The 23,365-nt window shown below is 35.4% G+C and overlaps 1 protein-coding gene and 1 long non-coding RNA gene across 2 annotated transcripts; both read left to right on the top strand.

The window, feature by feature from the left end:
* Positions 1–2,272: 2,272 nt before the first annotated feature.
* LOC109096535 (forkhead box protein A2) lies at positions 2,273–4,798 on the top strand. The gene is made up of 2 exons (XM_042774331.1): positions 2,273–2,676; positions 3,342–4,798. Exons 1-2 carry the CDS (start codon positions 2,605–2,607, stop codon positions 4,497–4,499), a joined length of 1,230 nt encoding a protein of 409 aa, XP_042630265.1. The 5' UTR covers positions 2,273–2,604; the 3' UTR covers positions 4,500–4,798.
* A 676-nt stretch (positions 4,799–5,474) lies between these two features.
* LOC109096536 lies at positions 5,475–19,373 on the top strand. The gene is made up of 2 exons (XR_006162172.1): positions 5,475–6,791; positions 16,751–19,373. It is a non-coding gene; the product is annotated as an uncharacterized LOC109096536 (long non-coding RNA).
* The last annotated feature ends 3,992 nt before the right edge of the window (positions 19,374–23,365 follow it).

Raw genomic sequence — 23,365 nt, 5'->3', positions numbered from 1 at the left:
GTATTAAGGCAACTTTCTTCTATTTGTCTCAAATTGGTGGTTGGTCAATGCTTTCTGTTAGACTGAATAAAACAGTACATTTAATGTTATGAGGATTACTATAATTGTGCTATTAATTTCCATGACCAAAATGAACATTTAGAAGATGTGGTAGGCACACGCACGCACACACACACACACACACACACACACACACACACACACAGCTGGCAAATTATACTGCTCTTTTTTATTATTTGGTTTTCACTCAGAAAATAATTTAATAATAAAAACGGAACGAACATGCCTAATACATATGGCTGATAATATGGAACAGGTTTGTGATGACTACAACTGGTCCAGCATTATCAAACTTTTCAGTCTTTAATAATTAAAATGGCATCTACAAAAATGACTGGAGGTCAAATCAATGTAATGTGAATATGCAAAACACAAGAAGTAGATCCATTTGCCCACATTTTAAAGACGGACAATTCCATTTAAACGGAAGGAATACTTATTTTTACTAACTTCAGGAGTTACCCACTCAAGATACATAATCAGCATAAATAAAGTCTTAATTTGCAGCGATGACCCAGTATTAATTGAGTTACTGTTACAATATATCATTGCCTGTTGTTAAAGAAGGGTTGCCTTCATAACCACCATCGTTTAAGATGTGCAGTGGCATACAAAATGTTAAACCACAAAAAGAAATTGCTACGAATTTGCTGAACGTTATTTGTTCGGCGATGTTGCACGCGTTTCGCGGTCTCTGTGAGCACGTCAGTCTTACACCGTTTACACAATACACAGGTCCAAATAAACTCCGTGATTATATTTGCAAAGTGTATCCCTGTCGTACGCAAATACGCACTAAATCTGATCCTACACCATTAATTCTGTCGAGGCACGTGTCAATTCGAAAAAGAGGTGATTATTTTAAGAAACAGGCTTATTATTTGATTAAAATAGGGAATGGTAATGTTAAGCTTGCAAATTTAGATAAATGTGTTTATAAAACGAACTGATACCGAACAATAACCGTTATAATTTTTGTGTCATTTTTTATATTAAATTATTCATTTATTAATGCCTAAAAGATCAGTATTTCATCTATACACCGGAGTATGAAAATACATAGACAATTTCGTGACATGTTTGAATGCAACTAAATAGTGATCTATTAAACATTAAATGAAAAAAAAAAAAAAAAACCTTCCCACGTACAGTACTTTGCTTCAAAGTGTTAACAACTGAGCATCAATTGTTTCTGTGGAAAATCAATTTGTAGACCAAGAGAGGGCGCACTCTTTTTTTTCCACAGAAAAAAAGAGATGCGTAGCTATCAAAGGCCAAAGGATATCAAAATATAAGCAATTGTTTTGTAGTAGGCTTCAGGTATTTTTTATTTTATTTTCGCTGTCCTCAGCCTGTGCACCAAACCACCACCAGCTAAATATCGTGGATAGTCAAACAAAGTGTATAAATGTTAGGCTACTTTGTTTAATGAAGGCAATCAAATCTTGCCTCTGAGCTCTGCAGAATCAACACCGATGACCTGCTCTTACATTAGCAAACTGCGCACCGCTATTAGTTACATAAACTAGAGCGCAGGTAAACAAATTAATTCAAAATAGGCGAAAAGATTTTTAGAACAAACGTTTCGATCTGGCCTATGTCACAGCCGTCCTATTTATATATGTCACAATATATATATATATATATATATATATATATATATATATATATATATATATATATATATATATATATATATATATATATAAAATACAAATAAATACAGCTTTACAAATACTTTCAAATTCAATGATCAGATAAATATTATGTTTATTGGACTTGTATACTTAGCTCTAAAAATAAAATGTATTACCGATAAATGGTTAAAAAAACTGTTAATAATAATAATAATAATAATAATAATAATAGTCTAATAATAATAAAAGTGAAATGGATTTGCTCAGATAGATCATGCTTTTTTTTTTTCAATTGCTTCCCATTGATTGTGAATAAAATATTGCTTAAGAACTATGAAATGAAAAACACTCGGACAGTTGAATAATCTGAATAAAGAATATAGAACACCCAGAGGTGCTGGCATTCTTAAACCCATCCTCCCCAATTTTACATGGATGCGATTTCAAACCACTCCTCTGCCAGCAGTCCAAACTTCTATTCCCCCTTTCTCCCGATGGAATACAATAAGATTAGGATATAATGAATCTTTTCAAATGGGGCTGCTCTTTTCAAGCTGTGCAGGTGTACAATAGGGGGGCAAATGGAGAAGTCTCACGCCTAGGTGTGAGCAGATTATTCAAATAGGGGCCGAGTGAAGCAGTAGGGATTGGAGGCTCGCCCGGGCGCACAGAGCTATATCACAGCGTTAAGAGCCAGCAGCAGGCGTCATTTCAACTGCAGTCATCTCAGATACACACACACACACATACACACATGCGCCAGCCCTTGACAGGAGGAGAGCACGACGACGACACGAGTGTATCCCGTGGTCCCCAACAACCACCTTTTGGCTGCCAAAGGACCCACAATAACAGCATTTCTCGTGTGGGGAAGCGTTTTGAAAAGTAGGAGAAACTTTTTTCAAGGATGCTCGGTGCTGTCAAAATGGAGGGACACGAACACGCAGCTGACTGGAGCACTTACTACGGAGAGCCCGAGGTGGGTAACTCACCTAAATAAATATATATGTATTTTTTCTCCTCGTCGAAATCCGATCCGGTTTTATACAACTCAATATTAGCCCTGAGATAATATTAACTTTGAGATCAAATATTGACTTGAGGCGCCTCCAAATCCTCCCCCATCATCTCGACGCCCTGCACTAAAGTTGTGCTTGACATGCAATGCAAACTTTTCATTTCCAATTATGGATACCGACGAATGCATGGGTTTTCTTCTTCAACAACACCGGGCGTTCGACAGCGAAAATAACCGGGCATTTGACTTTTAAACAAATAGCTTACTTGTTCTTGGTTTTAAATTTCTGAGTGGTGGTAATATCGACTACAGCTGGGGTTTCCTTTAATATGTTGGGATCTTCTATTTGCCTCCCGAAAAGACTTTCACATTAGTAACACCCTTATGACACATTATCTCCAGATGAATTCGTTTTTTTAAAACCCCAACAAAACGAACTATTAAAAAAAAAAAAAAAAAAACGGTTCTTTATGAAACTAGTTATATGCTACAATTAAAAAATCTTTTAGGAAACTCTGTTTTCTGATGTTTCTCTTTTCAATTTAGCGAAGCCAACGATTCTAAACATGTACCGCTCGGAGTTGCATTGTAGCCTAATTAATCGTATTGTCTGATCTCTTTCGCAGTGTTACACCTCGGTGAGCAACATGAACACCGGACTGGGAATGAACTCCATGAACACTTACATGACTATGTCCGGAATGAGTTCGACCGCAAACATGACAGCAGCTAACACCATGAACATGTCTTATGTCAACACGGGTATGAGTCCTTCAATGACCGGCATGTCTCCCGGCACGGGAGCGATGGCCGGCATGGGCGCGGGGATGACGGGCATGAGCGCAGCCCTGAGTCCGACCATGAACCCCATGGCAGCGCAAGCGCCCTCCATGAACGCCTTAACCTCCTACAGTAATATGAACGCTATGAGCCCCATGTATGGCCAGTCGACCATAAACAGATCAAGAGACCCGAAGACCTACCGGAGGAGCTACACGCACGCCAAGCCGCCCTACTCGTACATTTCTCTAATAACCATGGCCATCCAGCAGTCACCCAGTAAGATGCTGACCCTCAGTGAGATCTATCAGTGGATAATGGACCTTTTCCCTTTTTACCGACAGAACCAACAGCGCTGGCAGAACTCTATCCGCCACTCGCTGTCCTTCAACGACTGTTTCCTGAAAGTGCCGCGCTCCCCGGATAAGCCGGGCAAAGGTTCGTTTTGGACCCTTCATCCCGATTCCGGAAACATGTTCGAAAACGGTTGCTATCTGAGGAGGCAAAAGCGCTTCAAGTGCGACAAGAAAATGAGCAAGGAGCCGGGTCGGAAAACCTCGGAGGGCGGCTCGAACAGCAGCTCTGAGAGCTGCAACGGGAACGAATCTCCTCATTCCAACTCGTCTAGCAACGAGCACAAAAGATCCCTGTCTGACATGAAGTCGGCTCAGGGTATGAGCCCGGACCACGCAGACTCCCCGACCTCTCAAGCGCAGCATCTCCTGGCTCAACATCACTCTGTTTTGGCACATGATGGACACCTGAAGCCAGAACATCACTATTCTTTCAATCATCCCTTCTCCATCAACAACCTCATGTCCTCGGAGCAACAACATCACAAAATGGACCTAAAGACATACGAGCAAGTGATGCATTACGGTTACGGCTCTCCGATGGCCGGCGCGTTATCCATGGGCTCTATGGCGAGCAAAGCAGGCCTGGATTCGCCGGACACATCGTACTATCAAGGTGTGTACTCCAGGCCCATCCTGAACTCTTCCTAAACTCTCATGGACCTTGTGACAATTTGTACATTTGTAAAATGTTTGTGTATATGTATTCTGATTTTTGACGTTCCCCGTTAATTTAGATGTTCGTTAGTAATTATTTTGTAAAAGATATGTTGACAATGTGACGAACTCTTCGAGGCGGCTTTTGAAAATGGACCAAAATCACACCGAAGAACTGCGGACGGATTGAAGTTCTTCAATCACTTGTGTAAACTTATTTATGGCTTGTAAATGTGTATTCTTGTAGTTGATGACAAGAACAGAATCTATATTAAAGTGTTATTTGGATTTTTTTTTCGCAATTCTGATTTTCACTCATTTGTGTCGTGTCGTCAAGAACAGCAACAACAACAATACATGTAATTTTGCTCAACGAATGATCTATCTATCTATCTATCTATCTATCTATATATATATATATATATATATATATATATATATATATATATATATATATATATATATATATATATATATATATATATATATATATATATATATATATATATATTTGCACATACACACCACTTAGTTGTGAGGGCTACAAATTAGCTGCCACAGTTAAATTATTTTTTATTTTTTATTTTTTTTATTTTTTTTAATTTTTTGCTATTTTCAACCTAACCTGAAATAATAAATCAACAATAAAAACAGAATTTTTTTTTTCTGATAAATGAACTAAGCTAAAATGCTTTTAATTACAAACTCTTCAAAACATTAATAAATTCCCCAAATAATCAGTATTAGTTATATCCGAATGCCTTTAAATATGTATTGCATTTTAAGTAAAAAAGCGACAACTAGTCACATGACAACAAAATGAAGCGAGAAACCCAAGGCAAAGACAAATTATTTGCATAATCTATATAATTATATATATTTATTTATACATGCACACTATATATATATATATATATATATATATATATATATATATATATATATATATATATGACAAAATATCTTTTAAATGAGTTATAACAAAAATAAATCAAAAACCCAAGCCTATTTCTGTCTCTTGTTTACGAATTAGAGGCGAGACTCTGATGTAAAAATAAAAAATGTCGTAAAATATATGCTCTATAAATTATAACAGTTCGCCAGTTTTGCAACAAATATTTAATGAAAACTAGCATTTTTTATTATTATCATTATTAGACATTACTGAATAATAATAATAATAACAATAATATTGTGGCCGGGCTTTTGTTGTTGCAGCCCCAAAGCTTTGGAATAACTTTCCTCTAAATGTTAGGCAGGCCCAAACATTTGCTGTTTTTAAATGCAGTCTTAAAACTTATTTTTATGCTCTGGCATTTAACTCAGCTTGTGAGCTGTTTTTATGTATTTGGTTAGTGTTATTGTTTGTTATTTATCTTATGTGTAAAATTATTTTACTTTGGTTATGCTTGTACAGCACTTTGGAAAACAATTGTTGTTTTAAAAAAGTGCATTATAAATAAACTTTGATTTGATTTGATAATAATCTTCTGTCATCTTTACGAAGTCTCTCGTTTCTTTCCGACTTGAGACCCCTCTGATGTAAAAAAAAAAACAAACAAAAACATAACAGAAAAAAAAAACAAAAACAAAAAACAAACAAATAACAGGAAAAATAAGTCCTAACTAAAACCAGACACAGAAATGTTCGGGGGCATATTTGACAGGCCTCGCACTGCTGGTCCGAAACACAGAAGTTGTTACAGGCTTTCTCCTTTTAATAGTAAACTTGCAGATCAAGAAGTCATCTGTGGCCAACAAATCATCCCCCTGGGGTATCACATGAATGTGTACACTATGTGAATTCTCCTTCAACTTGAATAATGGCAAAGAAGGCCTGGTTTTGTTACCTCTGTGTTTTTAGTTTTCAGTCCATTCCATTGTATTTCAAACCCCCATGATCTGCGAATAAACAAAAACTGGTAAACAATAAAAAAGGCGGTATTAATACATATAGCATGTGTACATGAGCAATCAAATCACACGAGTGTAAACTTTGAATAAGAGCACGTCACTTCTAGGTAAATTTACACAGAAATTAAATTTCGGTGCCCCTAGTTTTGGACATAATGCTAGGCTGAATTTTTATAGCGCGCTGATCGATATCTTGGTAAAATAATCATTTTTTTTTTTTTTTTTTTTTTTTAAACTAGCGGGGCAGTGAAATCTTTGCTTTGTTGCTAAAGTCAACAGTGACAGAGTTTGAGCTCAAATAAATGCCGCGAGGCTTCCAGCTCTGTGCAGAAGGCAGCGGGAGAGGCTCCGATACCGTTCTGCAGGCTCCAGGTACGAACATTTTCATCATTAAATCCAGCCCACTGCTGAGGCTTTCGATGCATGCCGTGTGTTTGACTTAATAGGGATTTCATATCGGAGGTTTGTGCGTGCAACTTTGATTTCGGGGAAATATAGATCGACGCTTGGACAGACACAGCTCAAGTGCTGATGTTAAGGGGCTCTTTCAGCCGACTGTCAGATGGCTAGTCCAGCTGATTGATACCAGTGATACTGCAGAAGACTTGCACGGGTTTTGCCGTGCCAATAAACGCAGCCCATCAAATGGAGTTCTCAGATATACAGAAGTGTGTTTTTTTTTTATCGGACAAACTTGTTATCGAAATAAACGCATAGTCTTTGCAACCAAATTACGCTCGTACACGACTCGCATTTAACGAAAGCGAAATGTTCTACAAATTCAATTATTTTCGACAACCAAGAAGAAAATTTCTGGCGAATTTCTGGTCTGTTTACATCGTTCCAGAGACACAAATAACAACAGCCATCAACATGAATATACAATCTAATCTAATGTTTGACATCAGCCAAAATAGCCTTACCATGTAAATTTATAGAAAGAACAGGTCTACAATATATAGCCTATATATATATATATATATATATATATATATATATATATATATATATATATATATATATATATATATATATATATATATATATATATATATAAAATAAAAGGAATGGTAGCTTCTCAGATTATCTGTCGATTCTGTACAATGTTTTTATTTTTATTTATTTTTTATTTAAAAAAAAACAACACTATTACAATAATTTATTATTATTATCATATTGCCCATATTTACTTGTGACTATGTATCTAAGACAGGAGGCCTGGAATGAAAAAGTCCAAGCTGCCTTTAGATAGTGTAGGCTACTTTCAAGGATGCAATATAAAAGTAAGATCTAAAACATATTTATATTTGGATTATATTTATATTTATATCCAGTATTTTAAAAAGCTGAAAATCCTAAAAATCGAACTATTATTGTTGTTATAGCAACGAGATCAGATTTTCCTTGGCGTGTTTTCCCTTCTCACTTAGGTAACCCTGTTTAATTGCTTTTCGTCGGAGTTGTCCAATTTGCATATCATACTGCAAATGAAAGTCGGAGTGTAAACAACTGATCCTCAAAATTCTCATTAAGAGTATAAAGTTTCTCAAGGAGAGCTATGGGCATCGCCCTAACTTTCATAAGTAGCAACGTCACGTAACTACAAACTTAATGCAGGCCGAATATGGTTAACAAATAGTTCGTAATGCACAATTACATGAATGGGAATGAAACTTTGATTTATTTTTATTTATTTGGATTGAATTGAACGCACATTAACAACTGACACTGTAACCTAAACCACAAAATTAGCTAATTTGGGAACGAAAAAAGAAAAAGAAAAACAGGAACTAGTCAAATCCGAACTGCATGACAGTGTATGGTGGCATCTAACTGGCTTTAGCACGTATTTTACTCTCTACTCAGTCCTGGAACACCCAAGTGGAGCTGGTCTCCAGGGAGATCTGCGGGACACCCATCTTACAAGCTGTAATGCCGCTTTAACCCATTGCTGGGGAGGGACCGTTCGCACTACCCCGATTTGAGACCAAATACTCTTAATCCTGCTGCTGTCCCACACTATATAAATACTCAACACAGACGCCTAATCTTACACCCTAAAGTTAGAAAGGCAGTTTCACTGCAATATGCCGAATAGGATTAGGCTAGTCTTTGGAATAGTCTTTAAGAGGTTTTAAACGCTGCGCAATATGTAGGCTACGGTTACATGTAGAACTAGTGCACAATTCTCCCGTTAAACAGATTATGATAAAATATTAATAGGCTAAATACACATAAAAAAAGAATAACAAAATTAATAATTCCACATTATATTTCCACGAATATATATATATATATATATATATATATATATATATATATATATATATATATATATATATATATATATATATATAGTCGCATACTAATGCTCGCTGAAATAAAATAGTTTATAAAGCTATTTTCCATTTAAATTGCGATAAAATCTAAACCATATATCTTTATTTATTTATTTTTTTAATGTTGTTGATAGTAATTCATATTTATCAGTTGGTCTACCTGTAGCTATAACAAAGTCAGAGAGAAAACATTGTAGCACACGCTTTATTTCCTAAAGATGACGTTGAACTGGTTGCGTACTTTGGAAAAAGGACAGTTTTCCCCCAAAATAACAACGAATAAGTAACAATAGCTTTTCATACTTTTATATATTTTTTTTTCTTTTTAAAATCATAAAATGTGGAGTATGCTTTTATATTACCTTAACAATAAATTGCACTACTTGTTCTTATATATATATATATATATATATATATATATATATATATATATATATATATATATATATATATATATATATATATATATATATATATATAATTAATGATATAATCTGAGTAATATTATGAGCATGAACAGATACATCTCTGTTTCTTTAAGTCAATAATCTGATCAGATGTACATTTGTTTTGAGAAATTCAACACAGCAATTGTTTAGGTGAATCATGCCATCTTATCTAATTCACCATAGAAGTGCACATTTCTTTGGCTGGAAAAATACATGTTTTCTGACCTCTAATGAAATGTTAGCATTTCATGTGAGATAATGCATGTTACCTAAACCCTTAAGATGATATAAATATGTTGTTGGAGCTGTTCAAGCTGGTTAAGTTTGTCATTATCAACATGATACGAGCTGACTAGTTTTTAAAATAAAACACTCATGAGCATTTCTTGAGCAATTTACTATAGGAATTAATGGGATGAGTAGGTGGCATTGTTTTAAATTGGTTTGAAATGTATCATTATCATTTTTTTTTTAATCTCACATTGCTTTTAATGTCATGTACATGCCTAACCATTCAGACACTCTGAATAAGAACATTGTCTATTATTCTTTAGCTTAAAAAGGCTGTATAATTGTCTAGCTGTTATTAAATGTCTGTCAAGGTGTTGTGGTCAGAGAATCATGATGAATGCAGCGGAAATAGTGTAAGAGTGTAATGGTTCTGGCCTGTGTTCCCACTCATCCAACAGCTTGGTGTGAAATTCTTGCTGAGATGTACAGGCCAAACCACATGTCCATTCAACAAAGCCATTCGCCTGATTTATTGCTTAAACATCAGCATCTTTTAGGGATAAAATTGCCTGAATAAATGCCAGATTCCATTTATGAGTGAAATAAGTAGGATGTTAAATAAGAAATGACAATGTTGATGTCAGCTATGCTATTTCCTATCACTTACATTAACAAACATGTCTACATGGTACAGATGCCAATAGTTCACAGACTTGCCCAACATTTCCTGTGGTCAAATGCTGTGTGTAAAATCTAAGTCACTGGGAAGGACACTTGACTCATTAAATCTTAATGAAAGCAATAAACACAGACGCCAGCAATTCATTCAGACCTCCGAACCAATCTCCATTTCTCACCAAAGGCAAACAAGCCCAGATGCCCCTGTGCGATTCCCTGCATAACAAAAGCGAATCAGATTGTGTCCTGCATATGTTCCCAGTGCCAAAATGGTAAAGGCGATAGGTTATTCCAAGATAGAGCATGTCCAATTTATTGTACGTGAGAGGAGTATGACACAAAGGTGATTTCTGCATTTATTTAGAAGCGATGGACATACTCATGCAACATACATGAGAATCTTTTTCCTCAAGCATTCATGGAGAATAAACACACACACACACACACACACACACAAACAAATCTGGCTGCAGGATTTAAGAGTTAAGTGTAGTGATGCTTCTTTAAGTTTATTATAACTGTTGCAATGTGAAACCTGATGAAGAAGACAGTTTATAAAGCTCCTTTATATATGAACAGTATTCATTTTACATTGGTAAACCACTAAACAAATGTAGACATGAGAAAACATGATGGGAGAGCAAATATCAGTTGATGTTCTTTCATTTGATCAAATCCGATTTAACCTACTAATAAATACATATCCAGGATCTCAACTCACACTGTCCCCAGAGACTCCACAGCAAGAGTCCCCCAACTCAGACCTAAATAATTCATCAACCCTTTCTCAAACTAAAGGCAATCTTCAGTTTAATCCAGTATAAATGCATTTATCACAAAGAGATTAATGTCTGGGTGTTGCCTGTTAAAAAGCCCGGAGGAGCCTCTGCTACGTTAGAACAGATTATACTCTCAGATGCTACACAGTAGTGGTCCCCTGACACACAATGTTTAACCCCTCTCCTCGTGCTGACAGCCACATAGCAGGCAGTTTAATTCAATTTCCTGTCAGATCAAGAGCTTTCCTCATTGTTTTGGACAATTTATTATCTGCAAGCATGTCTTTGTTTTCCAATTTACAGAAGCGATGCATAGCATGAAGTAGTGATAATGTTAATGAGGCCCCTTAGCCAGATTAAAAACTATAATAACCACTAGAAGAGTACCTTTAACTGTAATAGAAAAGCAACTCAATTGCTGATTCCCATGAATAGCATATCAATAGTTCTCAAGCATGAATTAAAGTACCTTGAAAAGATGCATTTAAACACACGAAACAGAGTGCATTGGTGTTCGTCCACTTTTTCAGTGGCAATGGTCCCGGATTTATTTTTTCCACTCCTTTTCCCATGGGATTTAAAACTTTGTTGAAATGTTATAAGCCATGAATCAAACCAACCAGATACAAGATTAATCACAACATTACAAAGTTTAATTTGAAGCAAAAAAAAAAAAAAAAAAAAAAAAATACTATTGAAAGGTTTGAAAATATAATAACTAGATAAATAAATAAATAAATAAAAATGTACAAGACTGCTCACTTAATGGATTATATATATATTTATTTTACTTTATAGAACCTGACTGTTGCACTCTAACACAGAGTGTTGTTAAAAAAAAACAAACAAACAAAAAAAAAACAACAAGAACAGAATTAAAAAAGAAAAGATGTACAGGCTATGTATGTTTGTTACTGGCAACATTACTAGCAGCAACCGTTACCATAACTGTGTATTAGGAAGTTTAAAAGGCTCAACTCATCATTGAGGTCACTCTTCCCATAGACCGTTCTACAACCAGTGCAGACCTATACCAATGCAAATCATCCTCAGAGCCATTTTTACATGCAAAACAAAGCATTGTTGGAGGATGCCTTGCAATTATGCCACCTTTGAAGCAAATCAGGTGATGGATATGAGCAGTGAGACAAATATGAGAGGCGGTTCATAATCTTAACAAATCCATGTGCCTTTTATGCAACAGGATAAGACTCATATTGCCTTTAAGATGCAAATGCTCTCTCTATGGAAGCTATAGAAAAAGGGAAAGATGGGAATAGGGAAGATGAATTATTTAGCATTTGAGGTGCCCTTTGACGGTAACGGACAAGAACACAATAAGTTTACAATTCATTTAAGCTGTTAAATGGTACTCGAAGCAACAGCTATATGTCCTTTGTGACATTTAGGAATTGTCGTTTGGCTTGGAAGAATGTTGCACTTGGAAAAATAGACACTAATATTTGAATTGCATTTGACCTGAAACAGAAAATGCCAACAGAACAGGTTGTGTGATCTGGTGTTTCTGCTAGTGTAATATCCAGCAGAATCTGAATTTCAGTACGTTCTTAATGAATAATAACCTCCCACACAGATACGTTTAAGGTTATTTAGTCCAGATTCTTAACTGAGTCCTGCGGCATCCTGCATCTCTAAAATATAATAGCTGACAACTGAGGAGCTCACGGCCGAAGTCGAGGGCATAATTGCGAGGAAACATCTTACTGAACAGTTGGTGATAAACGCTGTCAGCCCCCTCCTCGGCTTAAAGCAATTAATTCAGGCACCCTGACATCAACTCTCCAATCCTCTGACAGCTTGGAGCCCAAATCAAAATGCTAGTTCTCCTGGGAACAGCAGAAGATAGCCGGCTCTTTTCTGGACTGTTTGCTCACTGGGCCTGAGAGCAATCTTCCTTGCCGAATGAAATGCAAGGACACAAACAATGTGCCGGCGAGAGAATGGAAGACGGGGAATGAACAGTTTGGACTATTTACTCAGCAGAAGGGCAATCACAATAGCTGGCCCATAGCTTTCCCATGCATCAAGCCTCTTAGTCTTAGGGCTCCTTTGTTGCTGGGTTTCGTTCAGATAAGAGTCCAGCTGCCCCATGTGTTTAATTCTCATTGTATGTTGTACTGTATGGTCATTTAGATACTTTTGCATGGCTTTTCTTAATTTAGGGAACAAACATGCTCATGCTACATATTGCTCGTATATCTCCATGGCCGGGCTTCACCTCTGCATGTGCTCTCATTTAAGGGGTATGGCTGAGGCAAAAAGAGGGTCAAGACTGCGGTTTGAGGGCAATGCCTTATCTTGTCTAGTATAAGGGTTCTAATATGGGCTGTGTGCTAATGATACAGTAGCTCTCTGATCTCTGATGTGTTTCACAAATGAGTGGTAGCAAAAGAAAACCATTCACATGACTCCTTTGATCAGTAAAAAAGAAAGAGGGATGACAATGCGATGGCTGCTCAGAAAGAAAAAACCTGTTCCAGAGCTCATGTGCTTCTTTGTTGTGATTGCACACCATAAAAAGTAGTAAACATAATGCTAACACTTTCTGATAGGGTCTCATTTGTTAACATTAGTTCATGCATTAACATAAACTAGCGCTGAGCAGTGTATTTTTATAGTGTTTGTTAACCTTTGTTAATGTTAGTTAATAAAAACACAAGTGTTCATTGCTTGTTCATTTAAGTTCATTAATGTTAACACATACAGTTTTTGCTCTTAAAAATGTATTGAACATGAACTAAGATTCATGATTGTTGCTCTAACTAATTGTTGTTCTAATTAATGTTAACAAATGAGATCTTGTTGTAAATTGTTACCCATATAACTGTTACCATTATTCCCTATTTCTGATCTAATCCTTAAAACGCACACTAATATGATCAGTTTGTTGCAGTCATACTGAGTAATATTTTTGACTTTTGACTATATTTAAGTGTGATTTTTAGGTTAACTGACCACATATGTGTTTTACACTGCAGTATGCATTCTGTTCTTTTGTGTTCATTTTTTTATACTCTTTTTTGAGCATGTGGGTTTGAGTTTTTTTTTCTATGTACGTCACAATACAGCCTATAGTCAGTTTAAAGTAAATTAGGTTGACCGCTGATAATTTTTGTCTTTCTTTTTTCTTTTTTTATTCTTACCACAGTATTTTAAATTCTCTATTCTAACATTGAGGACACATCAGAAAAATAATATGGAATTATGGACGTATTAGGCAACTAGAAGATGATGAGAAGAGTCGTTTCATTCTTGTCATGACTCATAGACTAATACTGATGCATTAGTGCATAAAATGGTTTAAGCTATGGGATTTCATGAAAGATGACAGATTTCGGTCACAAGGATGTTGGATTTGAATGAAACCCAAAATAGTAATAATACCTTCAATGGCTTTGAAAAAATAAGGTAAAAAGATTCATTTGTGTTTTATGTTTTTTATTTTTTTTTATTTGTAAATATGTGAGTGGATGTATGTATGCATGCACGTTTGTGTGAGTGTGTGTGAACAGGTCGTGTGTGGGATAGTGCAGTCTTACGCTTCACTGATAGTAAAGTAAAGCTCTGTTCATGGCTGTTCAGCACCTCTTTAAGTTGCCACCACTGTGTAATTTATGGGTGCTGAGAATCGCTGTGTTGAAACACGACTCAGATCTCTACTGCACAGAAATGGCTGAGAACGACTGACTCATATAAGATGAAACACACAAAATCTGGGTGATTAGCAAGTACCGGAACATGCCAAGGATATGGTTATGGGAACACACACGAATAAAAACACACCCTGCTGAAGAACTTTTACGTATACCCAAGTGCTAAAATAAATGTAAAAGTGATACAGTATTTTGGTAATGCATTACATGAGAGACCATGAGCTGTGAAAGGTTTGAGTAATAAGTTTATTTAGATATAAGGCTCTGAAAAATGCGGCCAAATATGAAATAAAATTAAGTGCCAGGTATGTCCCTTCTAAAACTTGGAACTGCATATATATATATATATATATATATATATATATATATATATATATATTATATATATATATATATATACACAAAGCATTATTTATTTATTATTATTTAAAAATAAAAGTAAAACCGGTAAAAAGATGACCACTAGTCAAGCTCTTAAAGAACATTGAAAATGTTTTGCATTTGTCATCTTTTAACCCTGCTTCATAATTCCACATATTTCCAACAATTTTCTTCCAAATTCTTTTGAGAAATGCTAAATGATAACAGCTTGGCTATATACATTAGCCCAAAGCCCAAACATTATAATCTGTATCTCTTCAAATGTTCCTTTTGCTCACTCACAGGTCTGGTCTCAAAGAGTACACCAGAGATAAGACTCAGCCACACAATGTCCCCTCAGTAGGTCTCATTGACCGGCCCATGGCACCGGCCAGGTATGCCAGCAATGTTTAACCAGCTATCCATCTTCTACCTGCTGCTGGTAAACAGACACCTTTGTTTAAAGCGCACTACGGTTAGGGCCTGCTCTGACTCAACAAATGAACTATTTATTTCCCCATTGGCCCGGGCTCAGGAAATATGCCTCATAATCCGCTTTTTATTTCTTTGACAGGAGCAGTGTGGTAATGCATGTCTGTGTGTGGGTGGGAGTTTCTTCAGAGGACGGGGGGAGCATGCTCTGGTTAACTAGTGATTTCTGTGGTGAACTCATGTTCCAAGCTCTTATCGTTAGCGTCCAGGGTGAACAAACAAACAGTGTGTGGTGTAAATCTGGCAGGATGTCTGAACATTGTGGGTTCAGTGATGTTTCTACATATAATTTAAGTTACAGGTTTGCCTTTTCCTTGGATTGCACATATTTCAATATTATTGTTTTTATTATTATTATTATTATGATTAATAATAATAATAATAATAATAATGAATAAGTAATATTTGTTTTAAAGCAAATAATTCTACTACAACAAGAATATACAATGGCAATGCACAGGTAACTCACAAACAAATTTTAACCTCAGACCTACATTTATATAGCCAGGGTAGAACTATGCTGAGTACTTTTAGTTTTTTAACATCTGCCTAAAACTTTTGATTGATATACACCTTTATTGTTAGGAATGATTAACTATGGACATACTACACCTCTGTTACCTCTGAAAACCAGACTTGAATGTATGTTAAACCCAACAACATGTCCACACTCTTAAAAATAAAGGTACTGTATGGTATCTATGGTTCCATGAAGAACCTTCAAAATCCATGGAAACTTTCCATTACACAATATTTATTTATTTAAATATTTATTTTTTTTCATGGTGAAAAAGTATGTTTTGATGATTAAAATGTTCTTTACACTAAGAAAATAATGGTTCTTTGCGGAACCCATAATGGTTTTTCTATGGCATTTCTGTGAGCCCCCTTTAAGAACCTTTAATTTTAACTGTATGTGCATCTGGGAATTGTATGGGGGTAGTTGGGGTCTGTAGAATAACCAATAACAAGTTTGGGCAGAAGTACAATCTCAGTATCTTTTCAGTACAGGATTGTGGTTTAGCCAACTTAATTCCTTAAAGACGGATGTGTTGTTCCATGTCAGCACAAAGGACTTTAAATTCTATTATTTCTCAGTTACCATGTCAAACCCAGTGGTTGCTGCTATATTTTTAACATTATATTTCAACGTGTTTTCTGGAATACAGATTTTTAGTTACCAAAAATGGGTATTCTTGTAATATTATGCTATGTGTGAATATACAGTATTTACACATTCTCCCTTCAGTTGTATTATTATTATTTTAAATATATATACTTTACAAATATTTTACACTCTAATCATGTTGAATATGCTTCTCTTTTTAGATTTCAATCAATCAGCAATCATCTTCACCGTCGTGCCATGCCCCTTCATTTGGCAACTGCTGGTTCAACCCTTTCCATCAGCCACGTTCACCTGCAGCTACCCTCAGTCACGTCTGACCTGGATGCATGAGCAAGATAACATTCACATCTGCAACGTCAAGAGAGAGGGGCACAAGGAAGCCTGACATTAATGATTAACTGCACTAAGAGCCCCTGCTTTTGTATTCCCATGGTGCCGGGGCTATCTGCCGATCATGTGACCTGCACCGAGAAGATTGGGGGAGTGAGCGCAAAAGCAAACACAGGTGTTTGGGCTGGAGTTGGTCGGCGCTGTTAGGGACAACTGCAAACACAGGCTTGCCATGCCTGAAGATGTGAACGGCCGCCCACACCAACAGGACAGCCAACCGGAGTCACCGACTCAACGCTCTCGGCCTTGCTTTTCTCTGAACAATTAAGGCTCTTCATTGGCCTATTAAAGTCTGCTCTTTGAGTACAGTTTGACCTAAGGAGCTATGGATTCTTAATTAGTCATAAATAGGCATAGGCTTAAATAAAAATAAACAAAGCCTTTTTGTAAATAAATAAATAAACATCATGAACATAAAAAAAATGCTTACTTAATGCAGCAAAATGTGGTAAAATTATTGAAACTCATATGAGGTCTCTCAACATTTTTATGTTCAGATAGAATCCAGTGACAATCACACGGTTTACAAGAGACTTGTCTGGTTTGTTCATCTAAAAGTCAACTCATTGTAAGCTAGTTTCGAGTTGATTGAGAGATTGAATTATTTTCACATAATTGGCTTAACTAATTTTTAATGCAATCGCAATTAAATGTTTTAATCTACCAAATACACTCCTTTTGTTAATTTAAGCTGTGTTTAATGTAAAATCATTTAAGAAACAGCATAGCATATTTGATGTAAACAATGTAAATGAAGTTGAAGGAGCACAAAGCTTCACAGTATGTGCAGAGGGACATTTACCCACCTGTCTCTGCACATTGCCACAGTACTGCAAGTTAAACATAAAAATAAAAAGTAGGAAAAAGGAGTTGGGGCATTATTATTTAATAAGTTTAATTAGTCAGGTGCACATGCTTGTTCGCAGGTATAAAGTACACAACAGTTAATCTAACCATAATTATTAAGGGTTATAGTTAAGAAGATGATAAAGCCAAAATACCTTTATTGTCATGTTAATCATCGCAACATATATTTAGAGCTTGCAGGTCTCTGATTGATAATAAATTGCATTAAATTTGGTAATTTGTCGAGTTAAGTGAACTATCACCATGATGCCATGAAAGAACCATTTTGGGTTCACAAAGAAACTGTCAGAAAACAGTTCTTAAAAGAATCTTTTTATTTTCTTAGCGTGAATTATTATTATTATCATTTAATAATCTAAAGAACTTTTTTAAACTGTAAAGATCATTTTGTGTAATGCAAAGACTCCATGGATGTTAAAGGTTCTTCATAAAATCATAGATACCAATAAAGAACCTTTATTTTTAAGAGAGTATATGAAGCACTGAACGCCACATAAGGGACCCTGTGAACTCAACTGGATGCGACCGTCCCCCAAGCGTATCAGTGCTCTGGGTCGGGTGACAGTATATGTGCCTCTTGTTGCAAAACAGACAGATTCTGTTTTACATATATTAATAATATTAATATTTGTCAGTCAGTCAAGCAAACACTTTAAATAATCAAGAGGGGTAATGAGGTTTTGACGGGGGAAAGGTGTTGGGGGCAAAAACACACACACACACACACACACACACACACACACACACACACACACACACACACACACACACACACACACACACACACACACACACACACACACACACAATAATAATAATAAGATATAATAATAATAATAAAATAAAATAAAAAAACTATATAAAATAGAACAAAAAACAGACAAAAAAGGTAAGGGAGAATACAAAAGAGGCAATGAATTTTTGACATTTACTAGAAATATAACTGGGTATTTAAATTTGATATTTCTATTTCTGTCAAACTTGCTAAGTCTAAGACACTACGAAAAAAGCAATATTTCTAATCTGAGACAATATATGGAAAACCCAAAAAATTTCCAAAAAGTAGGCCTATTTGAAATGCACATTAATGAATAATAATAATAAAAATCTTCTAAGGACTAAAATTATACTAGGAACAAATATTAAACTATAGATCAATCTGTACTGTATTTTGAGGCAGATGCATTCATCAGATCACTGCTTTGAAGGATTTAAAGCATCAGCTTTGTAGGCATTGTCTCACTCCAACGAGATATGTGTCCATTGTGGGCTGAAAGTGAGCTAATCAAAGTGAGCCGGCAGCAATAAGCTGCAGATGAACGGTGCTTTGCTCAATTGAGCTTTTGATGTTGCAGACACAATGCAACATGTGAAAAGAGCAAGTATCCTAAGAAGGTTTTTTTTTTGTTGTCTGGCTCCACACCTATAATGAGGTCACACAGCAGCCTGCGCTAAAGCTGTCTAGTGTATTCATTCCCATGTTAAAAGATGCCACCAATACACAAACTTAGGAAAAGAAGGAATTTAAGAATTTTTTCTGGTGTCAAACTGGCGATCTGGTAAATCCCATAACTAAAGAGAGAACAGGAAGACAGTTTTCCACTATGGTCTTTTCAGACCAGACATGATTTAGGCAGCAAGGGTTCAGGGACGGTTCAAGCATGTGCAAATGTGCGTGTGTGTGAGTGTGTCTGTGTTTTAATCAAGGGGGTAAATGCTTAATTGCCCACTATCCAGAGAAGCTCTTATAGAGTTGAACAAGTGCACTTCTTATATTTACCATGCAGCCTTCATTGGGGAGAAGTGCAGAATTAAATATAACGGCACTAGACAACAAAAATGTTGAATCAATTTGAATTATTCCAGGGGGTGGAAATTACAAAATGTTTGTCTGTGTCTTTCATTGAATTGAAAAAACAAAACAAACAAACAAACAAACAAAAAACTTTTCCTTGTGGCGGAGATCAAGACCCTTTACTTTTATAACAATTCCTGATGCATTCTTTTTTGATGTGTCTAATACAATCCTTCATGTTTACTTTAAGGGTTGGTGCAAATAGAAATAGCTTCAAGATGAACTCTTACTGGACTGAAGCAACTTGATTAATTTGATTATCCAGACATAATTTTTTTTTTTTTTTTTAAATCATGCAAAAATGTATCAAATATAATCATCAGGCTTTTGAAGAAAGTTTAATATATCATCTCCAAAAAATAAATCAATAAAATTTAATAATATGTTTGGGGACTAAGGAGCTTTGATCATTAAACTAAGCATTTATATATCATCAAAGCTATATTATTGGGAGAAACAGAATGACCACTGGTGTCTAAATTATTTAATGTTAGTCTCCTATACTTTATATCTCATTGATTTACATTAGAAGCTATCAGAATTTCATCTTACTTTTTGGCTCAGTCTGGGCCTCTAAATATGAGCTCCATATCGTCCTATGTCATAATATACGAGCCATAAAAGCCTGGTGTATTAAATATGTTACAAAAACATGTGTGACTTTGTGACTATTATTTCATATGGCAGGTTTTTCAGGGTTGAGATTACGACAGTTTTAGAGTTTTGTTCCAGAAATACAAATGATTAGGTACAGTTTTAGTAAAGGTGACTTAACTGTACTATGCAGAACACCTTGGGCTTTAACAACTTGCCCACCGTTTGATCTCCCTTATTCATCTGCAGAGGAAAGAGAGGCGGACGGAGAGGCGGTCGACTGGTGACAGGTGTACCTGAGCGGAGGTGTGTAAGAGGAACAGACAGAGGCCATTAGAGTATATTCATTGCCATCATAATACTGAGACAAAGAGTGTGTGATCCTGTCATGGTGGAAGAGAATGAATGGGACTACAAGGACAACACAAACAAAAACCTCTTAAATGCTTAAATCAGACTGTAAGTTCTATCTTAATTTTGCAGAAATAATCTTGTATTGATATACAGTAGGAGTAGTTTTTAATACATACATATTTAATGAATTATTTTGAACCTGGTTTGTTTTTATCATTTACTAAACTAGAAACTGATAAACATATTGATTTCAGATTAATCTTAATTAAAAAATGCACAGGAAATAAATACAAACTATAAGATCCATTTCAGTTGAGTCTCATGAAAAACAGTAGTGTCAGAGCATGTCGTTCTTTAAGCTGGGAAACTGAGCAGAGCTGATTGTTTGGGGTGAATGGCTGTGTGGGAGTGTATGCATTTATGTTTTGAATGAGTGTGACTGGATGCGTGACTGACTGTTTGTAAGTGTGTGTGAGTGTGTGTTCAAGCGAGAGATGGACAGCTGCTGTCTGACAGGGGCGGCAGCTACAGGTAGCAGCTGGGCCGAATCACCTGTCACGCAGATCCAATCCCGTCCGTCAGCGCCGGCGAGGAGGAAAAGCCTCGTGTTCATTCAGTGGGGATCGGAGAAAGAAATAGAAACAAATTAAGAAAGTAGTTTCCATGAATGACAGAGGAAAAAAAGAAAAACACCTCTCCACCTATCCAGCTCTCACGCCTTCCTAAAAACAAAAACATTTAATAGAAACAGAAGGATTCCAGGATTCCTTCTTAAAAACATGTGTTGTTCTTTTTTGTAAGGTTTTAAACATTATATTATATTATATTATATTATATTATATTATATTATATTATATTATATTATATTGTGTCTTGTTAAAGTGTAATTAGTATTATTGCTGAGTAATAGTAATTAACAACATATACTTACTATTATTATTACTGTTATTACTATAGTATAAGTAGTACATTTAACATGTAACAATGACACTGTAAAATAAAGTGTTACCTTACAGTTAAGCTCAGTTTTAACTCAATTTAAATTTTGTAATTAAATCACATTTTTGTGAGCTTATTACATCTATTCTATTCTATTCTATTCTATTCTATTCTATTCTATTCTATTCTATTCTATTCTATTCTATTCAGCTTCTTGTCATCTGTAGGGTCATGGGATATTATATTATATTATATTATATTATATTATATTATATTATATTATATTATTATACACTTGATCAACCTCAGTGCACGCAACAATGGCAAAGAGCAAAAAAAAAAAAAAAATCCACTTTTTATTTCTCCCCTTCAATAAGCATTTGTCTGTCTCGATAGAGCAAATTGAAGAATACAGCAAGCGGATTATGTGTAAGCAGAGCTGTGCTCATGTGTGCAGTTCTGATGCAGTCTGACTGATCGGCTGGGGTCGGGATAGGGCTGATAAAGAGATGACACTGCGGATAAGATAACACAGCTATATAAGAGACATTCAGATAGGGGGCAGGAGGAGTGCGATGCAGAATTGGCATCAGATAAAGCGAGAAGGGCCCCTAGAGGGCAGAGAACAATAGAGGAGGCGGAGAGGCAACGAGCTGACTAAAGAATCGTTTCCGGAAACATGCATGGAGAGCAGGCTTGAAAGAGTGGGCTGGGCCGGCAAGATGAGCCTCTGAGATACCCCCCACAAAAACCACATAGAGCACACACACAACAAATTCATTAACACACAAAGTGAGACGACTGCTCCTCATAATAACAACAACATACCATTGCTTGCAGTAAATATTACAGCTTGCTAAAAAGTGATTTTAAAATAAAATTAAATGGAAATGAGAGTATATCATGGTGCTGAATAATAACAATATTAGTGTTTTGTTTTTACAAGAACTGTAAAAAGTGGTAACCTGCAATTATTACCTTAAATAGCTTTTTCTACCTGATTTACCCCATAAAAAATGATTTTTGGTATAAATTGATTTATAATCTTAGTGCAGGATCATTATAGTTAACTAAAACGGAAACTAAATTTAAAAACTTGCAAAACTTCAAAAAATATCATTAATATCAGCATTTCTCATCTAAATGTAAATTTCCTTGATATTCTAAAATAACTAAAAGTAAAACTGAATATACTACTAATATATACTACTAAAAACTTTAATTAAAATTGAATTATAATGGGAAATATTATTAAAACAATATTAGTATCTCAATGCTGCTAAAAATAATTATATATAATATAATAATATATATATTATATATATATATATATATATATATACTTAAATATTTTAAAAAACCAATTATTTTCAATTTAGTCAACCATTTATTTATTTTATTTTATTTTTTTTTTTTATCAGTGTGGTACTCCAACATGCACATCTGCAATAATAGTATTTACCTTCTTTACCAATGAAGAGGGATTTAAACTAAGGTCCAGATTTAAGAGCAGAAGTGACCAGCGATGATACAAATTACTGCTTTATTTATGGATGCAAACACACAACAGAACAGGTTCCGGTTCTAAGATGAACTCATTTTACTGCTGCAACATTGACAGTATGACAAAGACGCCAAACGCCCCGACACAACGGGAGAAACAAAGAGAAAACTAACTTTCACGTGCATGAAAAGGAGAGGGTATCAAGCAAAGCTCTTTTTAATGGCGGCAACATTGACAGGAGGCAGGCCGTATTTAACGGTGCACATCGGCCCATTCAGTGGAGCACAGAACACCCTTTCACAGGCCTTTGTC

Source organism: Cyprinus carpio, chromosome A17, assembly GCF_018340385.1.
Source record: "Cyprinus carpio isolate SPL01 chromosome A17, ASM1834038v1, whole genome shotgun sequence".
Lineage (NCBI taxonomy): Eukaryota > Metazoa > Chordata > Actinopteri > Cypriniformes > Cyprinidae > Cyprinus > Cyprinus carpio.
Note: the sequence above shows the minus strand (reverse complement) of the source record. Positions and strands in the feature narration are given on the sequence as shown.

Excerpts from the sequence above, each read along its gene's own strand:
- LOC109096535 (XM_042774331.1), top strand. The coding sequence starts at position 2,605 with ATGCTCGGTGCTGTCAAAATGGAGGGACACGAACACGCAGCTGACTGG. Across the intron at positions 2,677-3,341 it reads CTTACTACGGAGAGCCCGAG|TGTTACACCTCGGTGAGCAA; the intron begins GTGGGTAACTCA and ends TCTCTTTCGCAG.